The sequence below is a fragment of the Macaca thibetana genome, chromosome 3, assembly GCF_024542745.1.
Source record: "Macaca thibetana thibetana isolate TM-01 chromosome 3, ASM2454274v1, whole genome shotgun sequence".
Lineage (NCBI taxonomy): Eukaryota > Metazoa > Chordata > Mammalia > Primates > Cercopithecidae > Macaca > Macaca thibetana.
Window position 1 is genome coordinate 143,557,795 of NC_065580.1, and position 26,445 is coordinate 143,584,239.

General features: G+C 44.6%; 2 protein-coding genes across 3 annotated transcripts in view; one reads left to right on the forward strand and one right to left on the reverse strand.

The window, feature by feature from the left end:
- Positions 1 to 26,445, forward strand: part of RAC1 (Rac family small GTPase 1) — a 396,460-nt gene that overhangs the window by 148,007 nt on the left and 222,008 nt on the right. The gene's annotated exons all lie outside the window — the stretch shown is intronic.
- Positions 1 to 26,445, reverse strand: part of CYTH3 (cytohesin 3) — a 114,646-nt gene that overhangs the window by 16,213 nt on the left and 71,988 nt on the right. For both annotated transcript variants that reach the window (XM_050784137.1, XM_050784136.1), the window contains exons 2-5: positions 12,752 to 12,834; positions 9,998 to 10,062; positions 9,390 to 9,456; positions 205 to 323 (exon numbers count right to left, since the gene is read on the reverse strand). In XM_050784137.1, the coding sequence (XP_050640094.1) occupies positions 205 to 323; positions 9,390 to 9,456; positions 9,998 to 10,062; positions 12,752 to 12,834 (334 nt within the window). The remainder of the gene's footprint in view (positions 1 to 204; positions 324 to 9,389; positions 9,457 to 9,997; positions 10,063 to 12,751; positions 12,835 to 26,445) is intronic.

Genomic DNA, 26,445 nt, shown 5'->3' on the forward strand with positions numbered 1-26,445 from the left:
CTAAGGCCTCTCTCCTCCCATGGACACGGGAGAAGAACCGATTGCACTGGGCCCACCTGGTATTGCGATGGGCACGTGGATGCCCACAGCCCGTGGCTGTATCATGCCTTTAGGCTGTGATGGCCCCGAAAGTGGAGTGTGACCTAGGTCAAGCTGCAGGGCTGAGTGGCCCCAGGTAGGGCTGTGCCTCCTCCTCGAACTCACCTTTCACCCAGGTAGTCCCCAATGACGGTCTTATTTAGGCCTTCTCCTTTATAAAGGAACTGGGCGACGTCTTCTGGGGAACTCTGTAGCAGGTCATTTTCTATTAGAAACTGAATTCCCTGAAGAACATTAGAAAGGAAGCACCGGTTAGGAGTGTCACTCAAACTCATTTTTCAAAAACAGAAATACACTTAGTGTCATGATTTTACTGGTAATGGACACAGCAAAAATAATACCAGAGACACCCATACAACTGCACAATCTGATTTTCCCAACTCCATACTACATTTTATCCATCAAAGAAACGCACATTCATTCCTCCTGGCAGTTAAACAAGTTAAAAGACAAACAAATGGGTTATTGAACAAACCATTACAGATGGTTATTAGAAATTATAAAGGCAGGAGTAGTAATAATATTAGATTTTCCAAGCTTAGGAAGATGGTTTATTCTGTGTCTGCGAGGGACACTTTGTGGGTGGTGGCCACTGCCAGTCGGCCAACCTGGCCCCAGTCCCAGGGACGCAGCGAACGGGTGGTGCCAGTCCCCGCTCCTGCCACCCCCTTCACTACAGAGGCAGTTTCCTGGCTGCCTTTAGCACTAGAAATGACCTGTGACCAGATCTGGCCAGACAGAAAGACAAGCCCAGAGAGAAAGTTTTTGATTTCCTGGTAAAAAGGGGCCCATGAGCCAGCACTGCTCTTCCTCCTCCTTTCTGCCTTGAACACGGATGTGATGACCAGAGCCACAGTGGCCATCTCACATGGGAAACCCTGAGATGGGTACAGGGACCACCTTCTTGTCACTTGGGAGCCACCCATTGCTACACAGCTGCTTGAGAAGATAAACCTCCACTGTGTAAGATACATTTTGTTGGATTTTCTGTTACCTGATACCAAAAACATATTAACTGACATGCTGTGCCACCAAGCTCATCCAGTCAAAGCTTATGCCCGCTCTGAGGGCTGCAGCACAGCTGACAATCTCAAAAGCAATGGGTGCCCCTGGCCTGAATCAGCTGAGCACTGTCTCATGAGAAGTCCCAGGAACCTATAATAGAAATTTTTACCTCTAACATAGCTTTGCAGCCAGTTTCAAAATATGTGTTGGCAAAGGTGGTAAGGGAATAGGGAATCAGAAATCAATTTGCCAGGAGGCCATTTCCACAAATTCAGAGAGGCTCTATCCAGCTAAGACTGTCAGTACCCAAGACCAGGGCTGCCTCATACCCTCACAGTCCATCCAGAAGATTTTCTATTTCTTTTACACACACGAACGTCCACAGCAGCCTTATTTCCAAAAACTGAAAACAGTCAATAAGAGAACCAATCAATACATTCTGGCATAATCACATGATGGAAGACTCTACAGCCATGAAATGGAATGAACACTCACAAGAACGAATCTCACAGACATGATATGGAGCAAAAGACGACACGGAAGAGGATTTCAATTCCATTCATAGGAGGTTTGAAAAAGGCAAAACTAACTTATGGTGATTAAGGACTGGCTACCTTGGGGAGTGAATTCCCTAAGATGAGGCACCAGCAAGGTGCCCTGTAATATTCTACAACTGTGGCTTGTTCTGGGTTGCAGTAATGTGAGTATATTAATTTATAAAGATTCTTCAAGCTATACATTTAGAATTTGTGTACCATGATTTGTTATTCTCCAAAAAAATTAGCGAGTCTAACAATCCTAAATCAATTTTTATATGTATTTGGTAGGAGTTTAAGTGGGTACACCCACAGGGGCACCATCTAAATTATAAGACACACACACACACTGTAGCAACACAGGTCTGGTCCTTCGAGAGGCCTAATGTAGCCCAAGTTCCCTGAAAACAGAGCCTGGGGCAGGAGACAGTGCTAGGGCTTTGCTATTGGCTCTAAGTGAGGAAAACAAGTGAGGCAGGTGGAGAAGCCAGGTGAGGCCATCAGCTGCAGGTGGGAGGGAGGCAGGACACCCTCAGGGATCACTAGTTGTCCTGTCATCTCTGGGGATGCAAGGCTGGGGGCCTGACCTTGCATGGTGAAGGCCCCTGCCACTGTCAGCTGAAGCCCAGGGAACTGAATGGGCCTGGGCATGAGGCTTCCATTAATTCCTCTGGAAGCTCAAGACCTGCCCTAAAATTCAGAACATACAAAAAACTAGGACATTTCTTGGAGAATGCTATTTGGGAGGCGGCAAAGAGACAAGCAGAGGAGGAGGACACAGAGCTCTGCGTCCAATCACACTTGTCCTATGAGACAGAGGAGAAGGTGCAGAGAAGGCCACAAGACAATGGAGGCTGAGACCACAGTGAGGCGCCCGCAGCTGCGGAAAACAGGAGGCCGGCAGCCGCCAGGAGCGAGGCAGGAAGGGATTCTCCCGCAAAGTCTAAGCAGCAATCCTGCCGACACCCCGATCTTGGACTTCTGGCCGCCTGAACTGAGCAAGAAGAGATTTCTCTTGTTTTAAACCACCCAGTTGTGGTCATTTGTCATGGCAGCCCTAGAACACTAATACACTAGGTAAATACTCATAGAAGAAAGTGAATGTTCTAACAGTATTGGAAATTTTTAATATTTTAGAATACCATTTAGAAAGTCAAACAGCAGAAATGGGGGCAGTGGCACCATGTGACCCACTACACCTACTCTTACCTTTTTTTGTTTCTCTTCTAGGTGTGGGTCTCAATCCGAAGCTGGATTTTACTTATTTATTTAAATTAATATCCAAGTGTCTGTCTTGTCATTAATTTAGCCCAATCAAATCTACAGTGAGCACTGATTGGTTAGCACTTCCTCCTGACCCCTTATTTGGTGCTTTCTATTTCACATGCCTTTCCAGCCTTGTGTTGAACTGATCAAACTTTCTTTGATGTTTGTTAATAATTTTAAAATCCTATTTCTCTTTAGTGATTACTCTTAAAATTTTGACAAGTATTTAAACTTATTTGTATCTATCAACATCTAGAAAACCTTAGCTGTTACTTCCCTCCTTCCTTTCCCCCTTGCTACTTATATACTGACATAAATTTGGACTAAATTTCTCACTTTGATGTAAAAAGTTTTGCTTGTTTCTTTCCTTTTTGATCCTCTGTAATCATTTCTTGTTTTGAGGTGTCATACTCCAATTACACAATTCCTAGAGATCAGAGAAGCCCTTGTGTGTCTGAACATCTTTCCTCACCTTCTCTCGTGAGTGACAGGACAGACAGAATTCGGGGTTTTAAATCATGTTTCCTCAGGCCTTGGAAGGTACTGCCTTCCCTCCTGTCTTTGATCCAGTGTCCCTGATAAGCTTGCTGTGTTCCTCATTTCTTCTTAGGTAATCTGATCTTTCCTTCCTGGAAAATTAAATGAATTTCTCTATCCACGAGTTTTACAACATTCCACTTGACACATCTAAGTGTGTAAGTCTTTTCAATTTTCATCCTGCTTGGCATTTGGTGGGGCCTTTGAATCTAAGGATTCTTCTTAGTTCTAAAATATTCCAAGATTTCTTTGAAATATTCCTCTCCTCCATTTTCCATTCTCTCCTTCTGAGACTTCTTTTAGATGAAATCTGGGCTGCTGGACCCACCTCGCATGTTTTCTTGTAGTTCTCTGCAAAACTGAATAAAGAATTCTTAAACTCTCTTCTAACACACGTCCACTCTTCAGCCACGTCTTCTCCATATGCTCAAGTGACGACGTGACAGACACTCCCAGTTTTCATTTCCAAGGTTCTTTTTCACAATCCCCCATTTTTGTATCATGGATAAGAAACATCCTATCGTATCTTTTTTATGATATTTATAATATAGATAAATATTCTATGATAAAAAGTTGCCTTTTTTTTTTTTTTTTTTTTTTTTTTGCTGCTGCTTCTGTTTTATTTATTTATTTTTGAGACACAGTTTTGCCCTCATCACCCAGGGAGGAGTGCCTTAGCACAATCTAGGCTCATTGCAACCTCCACCTCCCAGGTTCAAGTGATTCTCCTGCCTCAGGCTCCCGAGTAGCTGAGATTACAGGTCCCTGCCACCATACCCAGCTAATTTTTTTTCTATTTTTAGTAGAGATGGGGTTTCACCATGTTAGCCAAGCTGGTCTCAAACTTCTGACCTCAGGCAATCCACCCACCTCGGCCTCCCAAAGTACTGGGATTACAGGCGTGAGCCACCACACCCAGCCTCCTGCTTCTTTTTTAAGAGACAGGGTCTCGTTCTGTTGCCCTGGCTAGAGTGCAGTGGTGTAATCGCAGCTCACTGAAGCCTCAAACTCCTGGGCTCAAGCGATCCTTCTGCTTTAGCCTCCCAGTAGTTGGACAGGCACATGCCACCATACCTGGCTTGATAAAGGATTTAAAAGACAAAGTCTTACTGTCACCCAGGCTAGAAAGCAGTGGTGCAATCACAGTTCACTGTAGCCTCAAACTCCTGCACTCAAGTGATCCTCCCACCTTAGCCTCTCAAGTAGCTGAGATTACAGGTACATACCACTATGCCTGGCTGATTAAAAAAAAAAAAGTTTGTAGAGATGAGGGTCTCGCTATCTTAGGCTGGTTTTGAACTCCTGAGCTCAAGCGATCCTCACGCCTAGGCCTTCCAAGACGTCGGGATTACAGGCATGAGCCGCCCTCCCCACCTCTACTGTTTCTATTACATCTGTTTCCTCCAGTCTTAGTTCTTCTGTTTGTAGGGTTTTGTGTCTCTTTCATGGTGCTGGTTTCCTCAAACGCTTGGTGGTGCTTGGTGGGTGTTCGTCTTTGTATTGAAGGGTCACTGCTGGCCTAACAGAACGCTACCTGCGTCTGGTTTTTGCTGCAGCTGCCTCCAGTGATCTGGCAGAGGAGGTCAGGCAGCCAACGGCTGGTCTCTTGAGAGTGGCTATTTCTCCTTCTTGGTGCTGCTACCCACCAAGGACGCTGCTTGTTTTCATGGACTAAGTGTTCCCTCTTGCTTTTCCCACCTGGAGACACAATCACTGCTAGGCACAAGGTCAGTAAAGGGTGACCAGTCTCGATGTCCCTCCCACAGTCCTGTTCCCCGAATGTACCTCCTCTGCGCTCAGGGAACTCTGAAGCTGCTCTTGCCGCCCCCGGCGGTCCTTTCTTGTATGTTCTGTGGGCACTGTTTCCTTCTTCAGTGGATCCCATTTATCTTCTTCCAGGGATTCCTCAATTTCTAGTCCACTGAGTGAACCCCTGCTTGTCATATGATTTATATATTTTATTTAAGGCATTTCTAGGAAATCAGGAATAAAAGAGAGAGGCTGCAGAGTGTTTTCAGCTTCCGTGATCTAATCAAACCTTGCCTCTTACTCATTTATGAACTCAAGTGCTACTTCTAGAAATAATGCACCTGAACAAACCAAAGCTCCCTGTTTAAAGTGTCATCACTCTGAGACGTAGAAAACGCCATCCTAGCCGGAAGGAATGTATTTACTCTGACAATGTCTTCCATGCTTCACAACGTTACAGGTTTAATAGGGGCGTGGGGAGGTAGATGTAATTCTGAGTTGTGTCTGAAGCATGTGACATCATCCATCGCAGCTGTGAATGAAATTCATATGTTGAAGCTCAAACTCCCAATGTGATGGTATCTGGAGATGGGGTCTTTTGGAGGTAATTAGCGTTACATGAGGTCCTGGTGGGGGTCCTGGTCTGATGGTATTTGTGCCCTTATAAGAACAGCACCCTAGAGTCAGCAAGTTCTCCTTACTACCCAGCATGTGAGGATACAGCAAGAAGGTGGCTACCAGCAGGCCAAGAAGAGAGCCCTCACCAGACGCCAATCATGCTGGCACCCTCATCTTGGACTTCCAGCCTCCAGAACTGTAAGAAAATACATTTCCACTGTTTAAGCACCCCCTCTATGGTATTGCATTAGGAAGGCTCAAGTAGACTTAAGACAAGTGCTATATCCAAGTCTATAAAACCAAGGAACTTTGATAATTTCTCCCAGCAAAAGGCTACATGCAGACTAAACGTGCCATCTGCTTTTATCAAGCAGCATAATTATAGATAAGTACAACCAGTAATCAAGATTCTTAAAATCTTGTAGGTGAAGAGGAACAAAAAATGAAGCTGGTGAGCAATTTGCCACAGCCCAGGCAAAGTAGGTTATGCCTAGTGTTCCATTATTGGAACACAAAGCATGTGGGGGCTGTTTACATCCTACTGCTCAAGGTCATCGCCAAGGTCTGACCAGAAATTCAAAAACCGGCAACCTCAGGCATAATAAATGGGTTAAATGCCAACTTCCCTGGCCGTGGTGAGCCAGTGCTACAGGGATGACCACTTAGGGCCACCTAGAAACCAACCCCAGGGGCTTCCACCCAGTGCAGCAGACAGCAGCAGTGACAGGCTGCCTTGGAGTCAGGTTCCCTCCTCAGGCCAGCGGTGAGTTCCTTAGCTGTTCTGTGCCTCATTTTCCCCAACTGTGAAAGAGGAATTAAGACGGACCCTCCCTACCTCATAAGGTTACTATAGGAACTTAAGTGTATGAATTAAAGTGCTTCCTCATCATGGTTCTTGACAAACAGTGACTTCTCAATGTTGGCCCTTACTACAAATCTGACATGGCTGGGCGCAGCGGCTCACGCCTGTAATCCCAGCACTTTGGGAGGCCAAGAACGGTGGATCATGAGGTCAGGAGATCGAGACCATCCTGGCTAACACGGTGAAACCCCGTCTCTACTAAAAATACAAAAAATTAGCTGGGCGTGGTGGCGGGCGCCTGTAGTCCCAGCTACTCGGGAGGCTGAGGCAGGAGAATGGTGTGAACCCGGGAGGCGGAGCTTGCTGTGAGCCAAGATCGCACCACTGCACTCCAGCCTGGACGACACAGCAAGACTCCATCTTAAAAAAAAAAAAAAAATCTGACACACGGTATATATAAAACAGGAAGACAGGCAAGAGCCTATCAGAGAGGGCTTCACAGGCATGAAGACAAGTTTACGCTCATGAAGCCGAACGCTGATACACAGTGGTGGCATCACTTTACTTATTTGAGAGAGAGTCTCTCACTCTTGTCGCCCAGGCTGCAGTGCAGTGACACAATCTCAGCTCACTGTAACCTGCCTCCCAGGTTCAAGTGATTCTCACGCCTCAGCCTCCTGAGTAGCTGGGACTACAGGCACCCGCCACCATGCCCGGTTTATTTTGTACTTTTAGTAGAGACAGGGTTTCACCATGTTGGCTGCGCTGGTCTCAAACTCCTGACCGCAGATGATCCGCCCAGCTGGGCCTCCTAAAGTGCCGGGATTATATGTGTGAGCCAGCACGCCAGGCCTCAGTAGCATCCCTTTACAAAGTAAGTATCTATCTGTATGTCTTTCATGAGATAAGCATTTGCCCATGAACTTACTGGAGTGCTGCTCTGTGCTGCACCACCTGGGTCCCCTTAAAACATAAGGTCTTTTGAGAACATTCACTTTCTTTTTTTTTTTTTTTTTTTTTTTTTTGAGACGGAGTCTTGCTCTGTCGTCCAGGCTGGAGTGCAGTGGCCGGATCTCAGCTCACTGCAAGCTCCGCCTCCCAGGTTCACGCCATTCTCCTGCCTCAGCCTCCTGAGTAGCTGGGACTACAGGCGCCCGTCACCTCGCCCGGCTAGTTTTTTGTATTTTTAGTAGAGACGGGGTTTCACCGTGTTAGCCAGGATGGTCTCGATCTCCTGACCTTGTGATCCACCCGTCTCGGCCTCCCAAAGTGCTGGGATTACAGGTTTGAGCCACCGCGCCCGGCCTCAGAACATCCACTTTCATAAAGAATCCTGAGATGCTTCCAATGTTTATTAAATCTGCTGATAAATCTAACTCCGGCCGGGCACGGTGGCTCAAGCCTGTAATCCCAGCACTTTGGGAGGCCGAGACGGGCGGATCACGAGATCAGGAGATCGAGACCAGCCTGGCTAACATGGTGAAACCCCGTCTCTACCAAAAAAATACAAAAAACTAGCCGGGTGAGGTGGCGGGCGCCTGTAGTCCCAGCTACTCAGGAGGCTGAGGCAGGAGAATGGCATAGACCCGGGAGGCGGAGCTTGCAGTGAGCTGAGATCCGGCCACTGCACTCCAGCCTGGGCAATCGAGCGAGACTCCGTCTCAAAAAAAAAAAAAAAAAAAAAAAAAAAAAAAAAAAAAAAAAGTCTAACTCCACAGTCCCAACTCCTTAAAGAAAAGCTGTTACCCAAAATATCAAATCATTTCCAAATTCACAAAATTGACAATTTTCATTCCATCGTGGAGATGATTGATGCCCCACGAGCAGAGAATGAGAAAGCAACAGGGCAGTTTTCACAGTGGCTAGGGCGTATGCGCTAAACAAAACCCTCCTCCGGCTGCAGATGTCTGCGGCCTTAAGAAAATCCAGACATGGCCGGGCGCAATGGCTCATGCCTGTAATCCCAGCACTTTTGGAGGCCGAGGTGGGCGGATCACCTGAGGTCAGGAGTTTGAGACCAGCCTGACCAATGTGGTGAAATTCGGACATGCCGTTCCTCTCCCAAACCCTGAAGACTCAGGTCTACCCTTCTTTCTCAAAACCAAAACGTCCACCAAAAATCTTCACAGATTCTGCCAAATCCTTTAGCTCAGTCTCAGAAACAAGCAGCTACATGTTTCAGGTTTCACTGTTTTCGGGTGTTTCCCTAGAAAATCCAACTTGAGGAAAGAGGAAGATGCTGGTTTAAATGTGGAGGATCCCTTGTTTTTTTCACAGACACCTGCTTTTTAAGGCGAATGGAGAAATAACGTCCTCTTACGTGAACCACTTAACCCACCCAGATTATAAAGTCCACAACCTCTGGACACCCGGGTTCCACTCCCACCCCTGCTCCTTCGTAATCACGTGGTTCCTGGCTGTAGGGCCCAGCTCAAGTGGGAAGACGGGAATATGAGCCTCCACAGCAAAGGCACTGCCTGGAGCCAAGCCCGGCCTGCCCCGCGTTGTCCGAGCCGGGCCTGTGAGGCTGCCTCCTCACCCAGAAGCTCACTCGGCAAGAAAGGCCTTTCTGCCCAGGGTACCAGCCCTACAAGGCACTTCTGCTTCACCCCACTCGTGAACAGCCCCTTTTTGATCGAAATGTGCCTTCAACTCCCCGTCTTTTATGAGATGACAGGACGGACCACCTCTGACCTCTGTCCAAAAGGGACATGGCAGTTCAAATCAATGGATGAGTCCATCTCCTGCAGGCCAGAAAAGGGAGAGCATTCTCTTACCTTTTTGGGATCCATGTTGAATTTCTTTCTTCCCATGGCTATCTGTTTGTTCCTCTGAGTCGTTTTGCTGTTGGTGTGGAATAATTTGAAAATCACTCACGCTGTTTTCATGGTGCAGCCAAGTCACGGCCCTCCAGTGCACTTTCCCCCGCAACAACAGACTCAAGGAAGGGAAGCACAGGCCTGCACGGAGGGGCCTCCAGCCTCCACGGTGGCGGAGGGGTGGTGTGGCCGCCATTGCTCTTCACATTTGATAACTTGAGACACTTCAGAAAAAGCTAATGATGCAAACCAGTGATTTTAATAAAGCACAGCTCCTTATGACGCAGGCAGGTAATTTCTGTGCGGGTCAACCCTGAAGTACCTGTGCTTATGCCTGAACCTATAAAGGTAGATGATGACTTACAGAGGAGGCGATGAGAAGTAACAATCCAGGGAAATATCCCAGGACCCCTCCACGAGGAGCAGGGGGAGAGGAGAGGAATTAACAACTCCACAGGCTCCCCCCCATCCCAACCACTCTCACCCCACTTTCTGCAAGTTTGACTAGAAGATGGAGGTAGAAAGAAACGAGTAAACAGCTTGAAGGTGTGGCCACAAATTGTTACCTCTCCTCTACGGAAGTTAGATTGTCGATCTCTGTCATCACTTCTGCAATTTCATATTTCAGCCTCTGTCAAAACAGAAGAATTTTGAGGTGAGGAGTGGGTCTTAACCTTCCTCCCCTGAGACGGAAATTTTAGTCCTCTTGTGACAAGCTTCCCTGAGGTCTCATCTAAGCATCGCAGGGATGGAAAAACCAATACTATTATCAATACAGCTAGAGTTTCACAGTCAAAGCCACCACAACTTAGGAGAAAACAAAATTATTTGCTCACTTTTCATCAGATACCAGATTCAGAGAGGTCACTATGCAGATCCTAGGGTATCTGTATATAAAATCAGGCAGGGACATTGCGGGGGAATATCACAGCTGTGAAAAGATAAAACCAAGTCAGGAGTGGTGGCTCACGCCTGTAATCCCAGCATTTGGGGAAGCTGAAGCACAGGGATCACTCGAGACCAGGAGTTTAAGAACAGCCTGGGCAATGTGGCAAGGCCCCATTGCTACAAAAAAGAAGAACAGAAAAAGTAGCTGAGTGTGGTGGTACACACCTGTAGTCCTAGCTACTAGAGAGACTGAGGAGGGAGGATTGCATGAACCCAGGAGTTTGAAGCTACAGTAAGCCATGATCACACCATTGTACTCCAGTCTGGGCGACAGAGCAAGACTTTGTCTCTTAAAAAAAAAAAAGATAAAACCAGCAAAAGGAAAGCCTTGAGTCCTTAGTTCACTTAACTGCACTATTCAGCCCTGCCACACACACAGTCACCTGCCTCCTCCTTCAAGACTGCCTTTGTTCCTGGGGAGAAGCTGAGGCTCAAGTGTGTTTAGATCGGTGGTCTCAGGCTGAAGCTCAGGTGTGTTTAGGTCGGTGGTCTCAGGATCACTTCTATCACCTTGAATGAGATGAAGCACCATGGACAGAGCCCGGGGGTGAACAGAACTGACTCAGGGCGCTCAGAGAAGCCAAAGGCATCCAAGGGGACACACCCCCTTTTCCCTTGATGTGGCCCCTAGTAATGAGAGAGACCTCTGGAAGCCTCCAACTTCCCTGGGCCTCAGTGTGCTCACTGATAAAATGAAGTAGTTAGAGCTAGACTACAATTCCACATTTATCAGCAGGATGATTACTAACATCCAAATAATATACATCCTTATTCTTCAACCAGAGACCGATTCTGGGTTCTCTCATTTTCCCAAGAATGAAGGGTAACCTTAGAAGAAAAATTTCCATGAATTACCTTTCAAATACAAAGACATTTTTATCTGGGACCCTATTATTCTGTACGCCAAGACACTCAGAATTAAAACGCAAGCTCCTAGAAAGGAGCTATTGTCTGGGACAAGGCCTGTCCCTGCCGTGGCCTGTGAGGCCACATTTACTTTGGCAATGACAATGACTAGGAAGCTTTTCAAAGAAGACCTCCAGGTCTGCTTGACTTTCCCAAGGAAGCCCCAAACGGAAGCAGCCAGGGCCGGCCCTCTGAATCACTTCTGTAACACTCACAGGCTCTCCCACGCTGAGACTGCGGCTTCATTCATGTGCTTCTCCTGTGGCACCTGCCTCTACCCTGTCCTCTGAGTAAAGTACACAAGTGTGGGAGAGCCCATGTTTGTATGCCTGTGTTTTTATTTGTCTTGGTTTAATGTCTTTTTTTTTTTTTTTTTTTGAGACAGGGTCTTGCTCTGTCACCCAGTCTGCAGTATAGTGGCACAATCACAGTTCACTGTAGCCTCAACTTCTTGGGCTCAGGTGATCCTCCCACCTCAGCCTCCCGAGTAGCTGGGACTACAGGTACATGCCACCATGCCCAGCTAAGTTTTGTATTTTTTGTAGATATGGGGTTTGACCATGTTGCCCAGGCTGGTCTTGAACTTCTGGGCTCAATAGATCCTCCCGCCTTGGCCTCCCAAAGTGCTGGATTACAGGTGTGACCAACTGTGCCCGGCCTAATGTGTCATTCTACCCTAACACCTAGTAGGCACTTGGTACACAGCTGGAACCCAAAACATGCCTATGCATTCATTCAAAGGGTATCCGAGAGCCAAAAATGGAACAGGCAATGTTCTAGGTGCTAGAATATTAACATATTGGTGGCTGGGCATGGTGGCTCAGGCCTGTAATCCCAGCACTTTGGGAGGCTGAGGCAGGCAGATCACAACGTCAGGAGATCAAGACCATCCTGGCTAACACGGTGAAACCCTGTCTCTACTAAAAATATAAAAAATTAGCTGGGTGTGGTGGTGGGCGCCCGTAATCTCAGCTACTCGGGAGACTGAGGCAGGAGAATGGCGTGAACCCAGGAGGCGGAGCTTGCAGTGAGCCCAGACTATGCCACTGTACTCCAGCCTGGGCAACAGAGCGAGACTCTGTCTCAAAGAAACGAAAAGCAAAAAACAAACACATTGGTTAACGAAAGAGGGTCTCAGTGCACAGTCTGACAGAGCAATGCGCTGGTGGCTTGCTGCTGCTTTAGATGGCTGTCTGTGGCTCTGGGTTTGCAAGCTGGCTACTGCTGACCTCAGTTCCACGACGTCTTGATTTCTACCCAGGGTCTCACCACCTGTGTGAAGTCTTTGCTTTCCCAACTTGATAACTTTTTCAGTCTGTCTCTCTATGTAGTTCTTATATGCACACACTGAACACCTTTTTTTTTTTTCTTTTATATTTTTGTGAGGCTACTCTTTTACTGTTTTACTCAAAAGCAAAAATAGAGTTTTGGATTTTTGGGTTTTTTTTTTTTGTTTTCTTTTTTACCTCAATGTCATCAATAAGTTCCTTTTTTCTTCGACGAATATCTAGAAGCTCTTCTCTCTCTTCTAATGAGAGGTCTTCAGGCACTGAAAGAAGAAAAAAATTATCAATTAAACAACTATTTTGGAGAACAAACTGGCAACATCTAGCAAGGGTGAGGTGGGTAAATGCTGCCACCCGGCAATTCCATATGCAGGTATTTATCCTAAAGAAACGCTCCCATTGAGACTCTATCTAAGACACTCATAGGAGCGCTCTTTATAACCAGAAAACAGCCTAAATATTCATCAATAAGAACTTGAATAAATTGTGGTACATTCATAAAACAGAATCCCATCCAACAAAAATATTTTTTCAGGCCGGGCGCGGTGGCTCATGCCTGTAATCCCAGCACTTTAGGAGGTTGAGGTAGGTGGATCACTTGAGGTCAGGAGTTTGAGACCAGCCTAGCCAACATGGTGAAACCCCATCTCTACTAAAAATACAAAAATCAGCTGGGCGTGATGGCGGGTGCCTGTAATCCCAGCTACTCAGGAGGCTGAGGCAGGAGAATTGCCTGAACCCAGAGGCGGATCACATCACTGCACAGCCTGAGCGACAGAGGGAGATTCTCTCTCTTAAAAAAAAAAAAAAAAAAAAAAAAAAAAAAAATTTAAAAAGAATGAGCTAAGTCTATCAATATGGATGAGTCTCAAAAATAAAATGATGACTATAAAAGAAGGCTAAGGCCAGGCACAGTGGCTCACGTCTCTAATCCCAGCACTTTGGGAGACTGAGGCAGGAGGATCGCTTGAGCCCAGGAGTTCAAAACCAGCCTGAGCAAGATGGTGAGATCCTTTCTCTACAAAAATTAAAATAAATAAATAAATAAATGTAGACAGTACCCAGGAAAAGACCAAGGCCGATGAAAACATGATTCACAGCAGAACTGACACTCGGCTCAAAGACAGACTGGACTCTTCAATAAATATGTGTGAAGACAGTTATTTACATGGAAGAAATAAAAGCAGATTGTATGTTATCAATCATACATATTTTCAATCAATTACAAGTGAATTAAAGACTTAAATGTGAAGGGGAACACTATACAATTTTTAGAAGTCAATATAGGAGAATGTTTTTATAATTTCAGGGTAGCGAAGGACTTTTTTTTTGAGACAGAATCTGGCTCTGTCGCCCAGGCTGGAGTGCAGTGGCACAATCTTGGCTCACTGCATCCTCTGTCTCCTGGGTTCACTGCACCCAGCCAGGGAAGGACTTCTTAAACAAGATGGACAAATTATAAATCACAAAGGAAAATATTAATACATTTAATTATATCAAAATTAAGAAATAGGCCAGGCAAGGTGGCTCATGCCTGTATCCAAGCACTTTGGGAGGCCAAGGTGGGAAGATCACTTGAGGAGTTTGAGACCAGCCTGGGCAATACAGTGAGACCCCCATCTCAACTAAAAAAATGAAAAATAGCCAGGCATGGTGATGCACGCCTGTAAGCCCAGTTACTTGGGAGCCTCAGGTGGGAGGATCACTTCAGCCCAGGAATTTGAGGCTGCAGTGAGCTATGATCATGATTGTGCCACTACACCCCAGTCTGGGCAACAGAGTTAGAATCTGTGTCTCAAAAAAAAAATTAGTAAATAAAAATGAAAAAACTTCATTCACCAAAAGTTCCACACCACAAAGTGAAGAAGAGGCTGAGCCAGAAACTGCCAAAGAACTGGGATTCAAAATATATAACTCCTACAAATTATATTATTGTTTTTTGGAGAGACAGGATCTCACTCTGTTGCCCAGACTGGAGTGAAATGCTGCATGATCATGGCTCACTGCAGCCTTGAACTCCTGGGCTCAAGCAATCCTCCCACCTCAGCCTCCCAAGTAGCTAGGATTACAGACATGCGCCACCATGTCTGGCTAATTATTTTTTTTTAATTTAGAGACAGGGTCTTGCTGTGTTGTACAGGCTGGCCTTGAACGCCTGGCCTAAAGCAAAACTCCTACCTTGGCCTCCTAAAGCACAGAGATTACAGGTGTGAGCCACTGTGCCCAGCAACAAGTCAATTTTTAAAAGACAAAACAACTCAGTGCTTAGAAAATGGGCAAATGGGGCCAGGCACAGTGGCTCATGCCTGTAAGCCCAGCACTCTGGGAGGCTGAGGCAGGTGGATCACCTGAGGTCAGGAATTCTAGACCAGCCTGGCCAACAGAGTGAAATCCCATCTCTACTAAAAATACAAAAAATTAGCTGGGTGTGGTGGTGGGCACCTGTAATCCCAATTACTTGGGAGGCTGAGGCTGACGCAGGAGAATCACTTGAAACAGGGAGACAAAGATTGCAGTGAGCCGAGATTGCACCACTGCACTCCAGCCCAGGTGACAGAGCGAGACTCCATCTCAAAAGAAAAAAAAAGAAAAAAGGAAAATGGGCAAATGACTTGCATAGGCACAAGACCAAAAAATTAATATGAATGGGCATATGAAAGGATGTCAACTCTCTCAATAGTCAAAGAAATACAAATTAAAATCCCAACAAGAGACCTCCACTAAAACTGTAGTAATCATAATTAGTGATTTTAAAAATTCAAAACCCATTACAACAAAGAGAATGGAAACAAAGAACCACCATCACATTTTTATTAGCCTGAAGCCAAATTGGACTAGCCATAGCTGAGTTAACCCACATAGAAAAGGAAACTCTTAAGCCCACAGTGGCATAGACCAAGTAACCTAATTTACGTGTGAGAATCCCCAAAAGGCTTAGGCTCTGGCTGCACCGGATAACTCTGTAGGAGGGCTGTGAAGGAGGGTCAACTAAAATAAGGAGAACTGGTTGACAGACTCTTTGAAATGCCACTGGATGCCTGCCTCTTCTCTCCCACACCACAGTAGAATGCTTATTTATCTTTAGAGAACAAAACAGAGAGACTAGGGCACTTCGAACATGTTTGAGGGCAAGGGTACCCTACCAAAAACAGGGGTGAGAGGTAAATGCAGACATACTCATCACCACGCCCTCTTCCCCACTGGGCTCCCAGACTGCAGGCCACGGGCCATTTACTCCTCTTCCACCACCCTGGACAGAGGCTGGGACAAGTGTCTTCTCTGAAGCATCCCACAGGCTTCAGCTCTAAAGATACTGATGTGAGGGGCAGACACCAACAAGCAGCACACCCACATCACCCTAGAGAGAAACAGTCAGCACCGCCTCCTGCTGCACTCAGAGCTTCTAATACACTTTTCACTTCTTCCTTCTCAAACTGGAGGTAAGCCTCTGACACGCAAAACAGATACCAAAATAGACCCAAAAAAGCAAAAAGGGATAAAAGTGGTTACACCTTGGGGACAAAAAAGTGACAAGGCAAGGCAATGCTCACCCCCATTACAAACTTTACAGCTGACTCTTTAATACGTGTACAACTGATGAAATATAAAACCTAAGGAAAAAAGCCAGGTGTGATGGCACGCATCCACAGTCCCAGGAACTTGGGAGGCTGAGGTGAGAGGATCGCTTGAGCTCAGGGGTTCCAGGCTGCAGCGACCATGATCACGCCACTGGATCCCAGCCTGGGTGACAGAACGAGACTCAACTTAAAAACAACATATGCATTTCAATCTCGCCAGACTGTGACCTCTCATCCTGAGAGAGAGGAGAGGAGAGAGAGAGAGAGAGAGACTAGTGCCATTAACAGCCACTTTGGAAAACAATTTGTCTATTAATATCAAAGAAGTACATATGCTATGACCCAGCCATTTTACTCCTAGGTGTATCAGAAAAGTTCCTGTGCACTGCAACAGAAGATATGTAACAAGAACATCAAAGAAGCCCATTGTGTAGATTAAAAAAGGAAATAGGCCGGGCACGGTGGCTCACTCCTGTAATCCCAGCACTTTGGGAGGCCAAGGCGGGCAGATCATGAGGTCAAGAGATTGAGAGCATCCTGGCCAACATGGTGAAACCCCGCCTCTACTAAAAATACAAAAATTAGCTGGGTGTTGTGGTGGGCGCCTGTAGTCCCAGCTACTCGGGAGGCTGAGGCAGGAGAATCACTTGAAGCCACGAGGTAGAAGGTGCAGTGAGCCGAGATCGCGCCACTGCACTCCAGCCTGAGCAACAAGAGCAAAACTCCATCTCAGAAAAAAGAAAAAAGACAAGAAAAGAAACAGACAAATGAAAACAGAAAAAGTAGGCCATATTCTCTTCCTAAATAAGCCAATGGTCATCTGAAACCAAAAAGCTGTTCATAAGAGAAAGTAACTTTTGGATGGCAATGGTTATGCCTAAAAAAAGAGAACAAATTTATTAATGTTTTCAAGGGTACTGTACTGTGTCTGATCCCTCATCAGTTAAATGTTTTCATTACAATATAATTAAGACCACAATGTTCAGCTCATGATAAACATGGCAAAGGAAAAAAATTTTGCAAAAGGATACATTTTCTTCAGATCTTTCTTAATAAACTTTTGTCTCAAACAGAAAAAAATAAAATGTGCTTTACAAAGATACAGATAATACAATTAACATAAAATTTGTAATTTCCTGCTTCCTGTATTAGACCTAAGTGTCGATAAATTCCACACTGTGGTTTTTTCTTTTTCTTTTTTCTGAGACGGAGTCTCACTCTGTCACCAGGCTGGAGTGCAGTGGTGCGATCGGCTCACTACAAGCTCCACCTCCCGGGTTCAAGTGATTCTCCTGCCTCAGCGTCCCAAGTAGCTGTGATTACAGGCGCCCACCACCACGCCCAGCTAATTTTTGTATTTTTAGTAGAGATGGGGTTTCACCATGTTGGCCAGCTGGTCTCAATCTCTTCACCATGTGATCCAATCACCTCAGCCTCCCAAAGTGCCGAGATTACAGGAGTGAGCCACCCTGAGGCATTTATTTATTTGAGATGGAGTCTCACTCTGTCACCCAGGCTGGAGTGCCGTGGTGCGATCTCAGCTCACTGCAACCTCTGCCTCCCGGGGTCAAGCAATTCTCTTGCCTCAGCCTCTCTGAGTAACTGAGACTACAGGTGTGTGCCACCACAACCAGCTAATTTTTTTGTGTGTATTTTTAGTAGAGATGGGGTTTCACCGTGTTGGCCAGGCTGGTCTCGAACTCCTGACCTCAGATGATCTGCCTGCCTCAGCCTCCCAAAGTGCTGGGATTACCAGCATAAGCCACCATGCCCAGCATTTTTTCTTTTTTTTTTTTTTTTTGAGACAGAGTCTCACTCTCTCGCCCAGGCTGGAGTATAATGGCGTGATCTCAGCTCACTGCAACCAGGTTCAAGCAATTCTCCTCCCTCAGCCTCCCAAGTAGCTGGGATTACAAGTGCCCACCATCACGCCTGGCTAATTTTTTGTATTCACACTGCGGTTTTCTTAAGCAATCCTCTATGCCAAGCAATGAATGAGGAAGGAACTACAATTTACTGATCAACTATACTACGCTGCATGCTTTAACAGGTCATCTCCATTAAACTCCCAAATAACTGAGAGCAGCCATTTTATAAATGAAGAAAACAAAGCCAGGGAAAGTCTAATGATTCTTTGCCAGGAGAAAGAGAAAAAATATTTGAAGAAATAATGGCTGAAATGTCCCAAATTTGATGAATGACATGAACATACACCTCCAAGGTGCTCATCAAATTCCACATGGGATAAGCTCAAGGAGATCCAAAGTCATGCAACATGCTATTGGGTGGCCTGGTAGCTCAACGATGTCATCAGTAACCCAGTCTGTTCATCCTGCCTTCCAGTGTGTCAGTTTCATCCTAAAGTCGGTCTCTTTCTGGCTCTAGGCTTCCCCAGCAACTGAAGCTACTTGCTTCCTTAGTCCTGTGTCTCTCTCAAGAGTGAGAAGGCTTCCTTCTGAGAAGCCCATAAAGTCTACACTCAATTCGCCTTGGCTCAGTCTGGCTCCACCTGAGATTACTGTGATCGGCTGAAGAGCACCAGTGGAATGAATGAATGTGCACCACACTTAGCGCTGAAGGAGAAGAAACACAAAGAAATCCAGATCAAGAGATAATGTGAGAAGTAGGAGAGAATGAAGGCCAATCAAGAATTTCACCAGGCAGAAAAACCAACATTGGACGCCCAGAGACCAAATACAACAAAGAAGCAAGCAGGCAGTTCTCGAATCTTCAAAGCTATTACCCTTATGCATCTGAGGGAGCATCTTTTTTTTTTTTTTTTTTTTTTTTTTGAGACGGAGTTTCATTTTTGTTGCCCAGGCTGGAGTGCAATGACGCGATCTCAGCTCACTGCAACCTCCACCTCCCACGTTCAAGTGATTCTCCTGTCTCAGCCTCACAAGTAGCTGGGATTATAGGCGCACACCACCACGCCCAGCTAATTTTCTGTATTTTTAGTAGAGATTTCACCATGTTGGCCAGGCTGGTCTGGAACTCCTGACCTCAGGTGATCCAGCAGCCTCGGCCTCCCAAAGTGCTGGGATTACAGGCGTGAGCCACCACAACCGGCCGCATCTTATTTCAATATGGCAAAAAGCATATCTAGAAGTAACCAGCTGACTGACACTATCCTGTTACTAAAAAGTAAATGTACCTGAAGATTCAAATCAAGTCTGTCAACAAGACTTATGAAAAGAGTTTTCTTCCGCTGAGCTCTCCTGTGCAGATATAGGAAAATAAGAGCCTGCAAGGGTAGAGGTTTAATTCAATCATCAGCACACATTTCTATTTCCTTTTTAAGAAAGTCTATCTACAGTTTCAGTCTATCTACAGTTTCTCTCCTCCTACCCTGAGGATAAGCAGGGTTGGTTGTTAACCCAGAGTGAAGATGTACAAAGTGAATCTGAACACCAGAATGATTTAATTCTGAAGATCCTAAAATACCTTTTAATCGGAATCAAAGGATTCTCTTGATTTTTATCTTTAATACCTATCTTTTCCTACCCCCTTAAGGCCCTAAGGAGTTAAATAAGCACTAGCCATTTACTTTACCAGTATTGCAATCAGAATTTCCATGTCTAAAAGAAAATTTTGTACAGTGGGACAAAGATAAGTGGCTGTGTAGAGAAATGTCCTTATTTTCCAGAGATTCATGCCATAGTATACAGGGATATAATGCTATTATGTCTATACTTCAAAATACTTCAGCAAAAAAAGAACTGAGGCTGGGCGTGGCGGCTCACAGCTGTAATCCCAGCACTTTGGGAGGCTGAGGCAGGCGGATCACCTGAGGTCAGGAGTTCCAGACCAGCCTGGCCAACATGGTGAAATCCCGTCTCTACGAAAAATACAAAAATTAGCCAGGTGTAATGGTGGGCACCTGAAATCCCAGCTACTTGGGAGGCTGAGGCAGGAGAAATGCTTGAACCCAAGAGGGGGAGGCTGCAGTGAGCCAAGATCATGCCATTGTCCTCCAGCCTAGGCAACAAGAGCAAAACTCTGCTTCAAAGGGGAGAAAAAAAGAACTGAGCAAAATTATAACAATTATTAAATCTATTTGATTCATTATCCATTTTAAGAGTTTGAATTAAAATAAAATAAAATAATCCATTTGAAGAGTTTGAATTAAAATAAAAAGTTAAGTTTCAGGTATCTGGCCAGGTGCAATGGCTCATGCCTGTAATCCCAGCACTTTGGGAAGCCAAAGCCAGAACACTGCTTGAGACCAGGAGTTTGAGACTAGTCTGGACAACACAAAGAAAGTCTGTCTCTACAAAAAATAAAAAAGAAATTAGCCAGACATGCTGCACCTGCCCACAGTCCCAGGTACTCAAGAGGCTGAAGTGGGGGGATCGCTTGAGCCCTTGAGTTTGAAGATGCAGCAAGCTATGATTGTGCTACTGCACTCCAACCTGAGTGACAGAGTGAGACACTGCTCTAAAAAAAATAAAAAAAAAAAACCTTTCGGGTATCAAGTGGCTAGTAACATCTGTAGCAGTATCACTCAGGATATTTGGGGAAAGCATTACTAGGAAGTAACAGAATGATCCTTGACATGTGAAAAGGAGTAAATAAAAGGAATAGGAGTATGTGATAAAATATTTCTGAACCGGGTCGGGCGCAATGGCTCACACCTGTAATCCTAGCACTTTGGGAGGCCGAGGTGGGCGGATTACGAGGTCGAGAGATGGAGACCACCCTGGCTAACATGGTGAAACCGCATTTCCACTAAAAATACAAAAAATTAGCCGGGCGTGGTGGTGGGCGCCTGTAGTCCCAGCTACTTGGGAAGCTGAGGCAGGAGAATGGCATGAATCCAGGAGGCAGAGCTTGCAGTGAGCCAAGATTGCACCGTTGCACTCCAGCCTGGGTGACAGAGCGAGACTCCTTCTCAAAAAAAAGAAAAAATTTCTGAACCAGTCTCTGAGGAGCTTCTGTCATTTAAGTACCTTGCTGTCCTATTGTGTCTTTGGACACCCAGATTGCATAGCAAATACCAACATTTAGCTGTTAGACCAGCTGTTTAGTGACGTTCTATCAGTATCTCTCTGCATCCAAAATAACTTTGCAGTCACAGAATCTGCTGATCCACTGACAATTTCACACATGTGACTGCCATACTAAAAATGGGAAGATAAGCAATGTTCAGAGAAGGTGTCCTTCATTATCCAGATCTTTTCCACAGCAACAAACCAGCCTTCACTCGGTCACAGTTATCTAAGGCTTGGGCTCACTTACTGACATCATGTATGTTTTGTCACTCAGACTCTGTTAGGTAAGAAGAAACAAAGGTCAAGTGGTTGATTTTTTCCTCCCAAGAAATCTAGCAGTTTATTTTTGAATGGATAAAGTAATATATGGATATGGTTACACATACAGAAACATATTAAAAAGGCATACAATGAAAACTTCCCCTCCAACCTCAATAAAGCTGCTTTAAAAAATAAATAAATAAAGGCAGGTTAACTGGAAATCACTGGTCTGGCATGAAATCTCTGAAGCTGGTTGAATGCACCCACCATGAGCTTCCCTATAAAATCCTGACATTCCAGACACAGGCTAGGAAAAGGTCCTTCAGATTCAGTTCTCGTCTGTGAATTGATGGAGGAGGTTGGACACCCTGGATTATTTCTAACAATGCATCAGGCTCTAAAAGAGAATGAGTCTGTGCAGCACATATGGTTTCAACATTCTTACTCTAATTCTTGATAGCAAATATAAATGTTTCCACAAGGAAAAAACAATGTGGAAAGAAGGCAGGAAATCCTCCATTTTAGTAAAAGGATGCTGCCAGTGAAGCTTTAGAATAAGAATCAGGAGCAAATTCACATCATTCAGCCAAAATCCTTACCTTTCCCAGGCACTAGCCTTCCACAAACTTAGATCTGCAAAATCACAGAGACTCACAGCTGGTGAGGTCTATGTTTTGGGTTCAGGTTTGTAGGAATTTAATTAAAGTACGTTAAGTGTGGACTTTCTGCTTCCAGCCACCAGTAACAGGGACTGGATTTATCCTGTTGCCTGAAATGATGGGAGTAGAAAAGCAGCCAGGCACAGTGGTTATGTGCCTGTAGTCCCAGCCACTGGGGAGTCTGTAGCAGGAGGATCTAGAGCCCCAGAGTTGAGGCTGGCCTGGGCAACGTAGCAAGAACCTACCTCCAAAAAATAAACAACAACAACAAAAAACAAGCTAACAAAATAACAAAATTCTACACCCTGCAAAATCTCTTTCACAAATAAAGATGAAACAAAGACATTTTCAGATATAAAAACTTAAACTAATTTGCCACTGGCACATCTGCACTACAAGAAATGTTAAAGTAGTACTTCATGCAGGGGAAAAGAAAAGATTCCAAATAAAAATTTGTTACCGATGCAAAAGAATGAAAGTATTGTAAATGATAACTATGTGAGTGAATACTTTTTCATGACAGATACCTCTTTACAAGATTTACTGTTATTGTTTAAAGCACAAATAATAAAAAATGTAAGACAGAACAAAGGTTGGGAGGGAGAAAGGATAAGCTGCTTATCCCACATGTGAAATGGTTAACATCATTTGACAGTAGACTGAGAAATGAAAGATGTATATATAAATCCTAAACCAACCACTAACAAAGTGTGCGATAATATTAAGAAATTCAGATTATCTTATTTACCATCTTTAATAAAATCTAAGAGCCCGTCAATTATTAGATGTGTGCTTAATTTCAGACAGTTTAAAATGTATACAAATTTGTATCTCAGAATCAATGACAAATGGGAGATTGTCACACATATTGATACTAAAAAATAAGCAAGTGGTATCTCCAAGTTGATTCAGTACTTTCTTTCAAGTTATATTAATCATCTGGTTATCTAACAGATTCCAAGCTACCAAGAAGCTGCAGCTTTCTAGTTTACTGCTATAAATGGTGACACCCTGACACACTGTATATACACACATCTACCAACACGGGAGATCTTCCACAGACTTCACCTGCAGTTCTAGGACTTCTCCTGCAGAAAGATGGAGTTTCACAGGCATGAACTGTGGCCAGAGCCCTCACTAGGTTTTAGTCGCTATAAGTCAAATGTGATAATACATACACTGAACAAAACTTTGGTCATTTAACTCACAACTGTGTATTTTTGGCTACCTAGTCCTAATTGAAATTGATTCTCTCACCCTTAAGTTTACCTTTATTACTACTCAATACTACTTTTTTGTTTTGATATGGTGCTTTTTAGACTTTTGGTCAGTTCAGGGACTGGCCAATTCTGCAGGAAACTAAGAACACTGGCAAACCATGGGCTCTGAGCGCTGGTTCCAGTTAATCCACTACATGGAAACTACAAGGAGCCGTGGTTTAACACACACAGAAATAACACCTATCTCATAACACTGTCATACCTAGCAATTTAAACTCGCTGTTTATTTTGAGAAAGGATCTTGTTCTGTCACGCAGTCTGGAGTGCAATGGCACAGTCACAGCTCACTGCAGCCTCAACGTCCCAAGCTCAGATGATCCTCCCGCCTCAGCCTCCTGAATAGCTGGGACCATAGGCATGTACTGCCATGCCCGGCTAACTTTCAAATTGTTTTTGTAGAGACAGGATCTCACTATGTTGTTGCCCAGGCTAGTCTCAAACTCCTAGGCTCAAGTAATCCTCTACTTCGGCCTCCCAAAGTGCTGGGATTGCAGGTGTGAGCCACTGTGCCTGGCGAAACTGAGCATGAGTTTCTGGAGACTACCGAAGCAGTACAATGACACACAGAACAAACAGGCAGGCCCTGAGCTGCCAGGGGCTGCGCTCTGCCTCTCCTCACCACTTGACAGTTATGTGACCTCAGTGGGTGATAAAGCAGCGTTCAATGACATCCAAGTGGGTAACAGGGCAGTCACATGTTAGCAACAACGGGAAGGGCCAGGTAAGTGGGGGGCTGCAGCTAACCAAGATGCTGCACTGAGCTGCAGGGGCGGGCAGGAAAGCCACAGAGGCTCCAAGGGCCCGATTCTCGCCACCTCCTTGGAACCTTCTCTCTTGTCATTTCTCCGCAATCTCCATGTGCTGATCGTTACTGTTCCAGGACACTGGTTCCTTGCCCAGCCTTCTTTGGATTAGGTGAAAGGTAACATTTTCAGACACGAACCGGAGTTGGCCACTGGTGCACCATGATCACTAATAGAAATTGTTAAATAAAGTTCAATCAAGAGAAAGGATCCAATACAGGAGGTGTGAGCAGCAAGAGAAAATGATGAGCACTGGTTTCCATAAGTAAATCTAAAAAAAACCTGACTGTGTAAGATAATAACGTCTCATAGAATAAGAACAGAACTGAAATGCTCAACAACAACAGCATGTAAATAAGAAGGGAAGCAATTTGCTCTGAAGTTCTTAGGGTTCGAAGGCGGAGGGGATACATGATTAACTTTAGACTTGGCAAGTTAAGAATGCATACTAAAATTTCTAGGGTAAGCAGGAAAGGAATGGAGCTCAAAATGCCCAAATTGGGAAAGGGAAATTAAAACTGGAATGAGAAAAAATAATCCAAAAAAAGGCAAGGAAAGAGAAAGAGAAACACAGAACAACTGTTAGAAATACAAAATGCAAAATATTGGGTGCAGGAAAAAAAATCCAAATATACTGATCTTTATCATGGTAGACAGAAACACACAGCCATGGTATTTTGCGGTTCCTCCTCTCAAGAAGGGAAGTCTATTTCCCACTGTTTTCTCTGGAATGGCTTTGGGACTTCCTTTGACCAAGAGAAGATGGCAGATGTGACAGTGGGCAGGGCCCAGCACCCAGGCCTCAAGGTCTTACCCCTCCCCTATCCTGGAACCTGAGACCACCATGCCCTGGGCCAGCAACCTTTAACATGAAATCCATTGTGTAAAGAAACCACACATAAGAGTCTCTGAGGTCCCAGCTGCTGCAGCACCTCAGCCAAGGCCCCAGACGTGTAAGTGAAGTCATCTGGGATGGGATCAGCCTCCGGCTGGCCTTACAGCTGAATGTGACAATGTGGGTGAACCCAGACAAGAGCAGCACGTGAACCACCAGCCAGCTTGGAAACTTGGATGGTGAGACAAGAGGCCATTGCTGGGGTTTTTTTATTTTTATTTTTATTTTTTTATTTTTTTTATTTTTTTGAGTTTTGCTCTTGTTGCCCAGGCTGGAGTGTCATGGTACGATCTCAGCTCACCACAACCTCCGCCTCCCGGGTTCAAGCAATCCTCCTGCCTCAGCCTCCTGAGTAGCTGGGATTACAGGTATGCGCCGCCACGCCCAACTAATTTTGTATTTTTTAGTAGAAACGGGGTTTCTCCATGTTAGGCTGGTCTCAAACTCCCAACCTGAGGTGATCCGCCAGCCCCAGCCTCCCAAAGTGCTGGGATTACAGACATGAGCCACTGTGCCCAGCCAGGCCACTGCTGTTTTAAGCCAATTCCTTTGGAGAAGTTTGTTATGCAGTAAGAAGTAACTGATTCATTTACAATGAACGTAAGTGAAAAAAAGGAGTAAGTTTTAGAATTTGGACTTAAAAACCAGAACAAAAAACATCCCACTAAATGCTCTTTAAAAGAGGCACATTTAAAACATACGAATACATAAAAGTTAGAGGTAAAGCGGTAGAAAGTAATATACCAGACACATTCTTACAGAAAAAAGTTGGTACCACTGTAAGAAAAAATAGGCAAAAAAAAACTTTAAGAAAAATAGACTAAAGCTATGAGTCACTAGATAATGACATTTTGTTCAGTTATTCACAAAGTCAGAATTTATATACATCTAACAAAATAGCCTGAAAATATATAAAGCAAAAATTGACAGATGTACATGTAAAAATAAAATTTTTCCCAAAGGCAAAAAAAAGAAAAAAATGTTGAAGATCTTACTAACACAATAGCAAACTTGATTTAATGGACATAATATACTTCACTGATTATAAGATGTGCTTTTTTTCACATTTTAACATATTTGAAGTGAATTGTGACATTTACATATTATTGCCTACATAGCTGTGAATCTGATTATTGCTAGAGGCAAAACTAAACAACTGCTACTCCTTAATGTTTCATGCAAAAACAAAATTTAAGAATAATCTGATGAAGGATTATGAGTCTAGTCATTACCACAGATTATTCATTGATACTTTCTGGTAAGATCAACAAAGCCTCAGCACAAAACTCTGCTAAACATTAGAAAAAAATCCAGGAGACAATATAGGAGCACTCTTTAAGAACCGCTGTGTCACTAATGCCTTCTATGGTGACAGCACTGTGTAGAAAAACACAAATATCAACTATT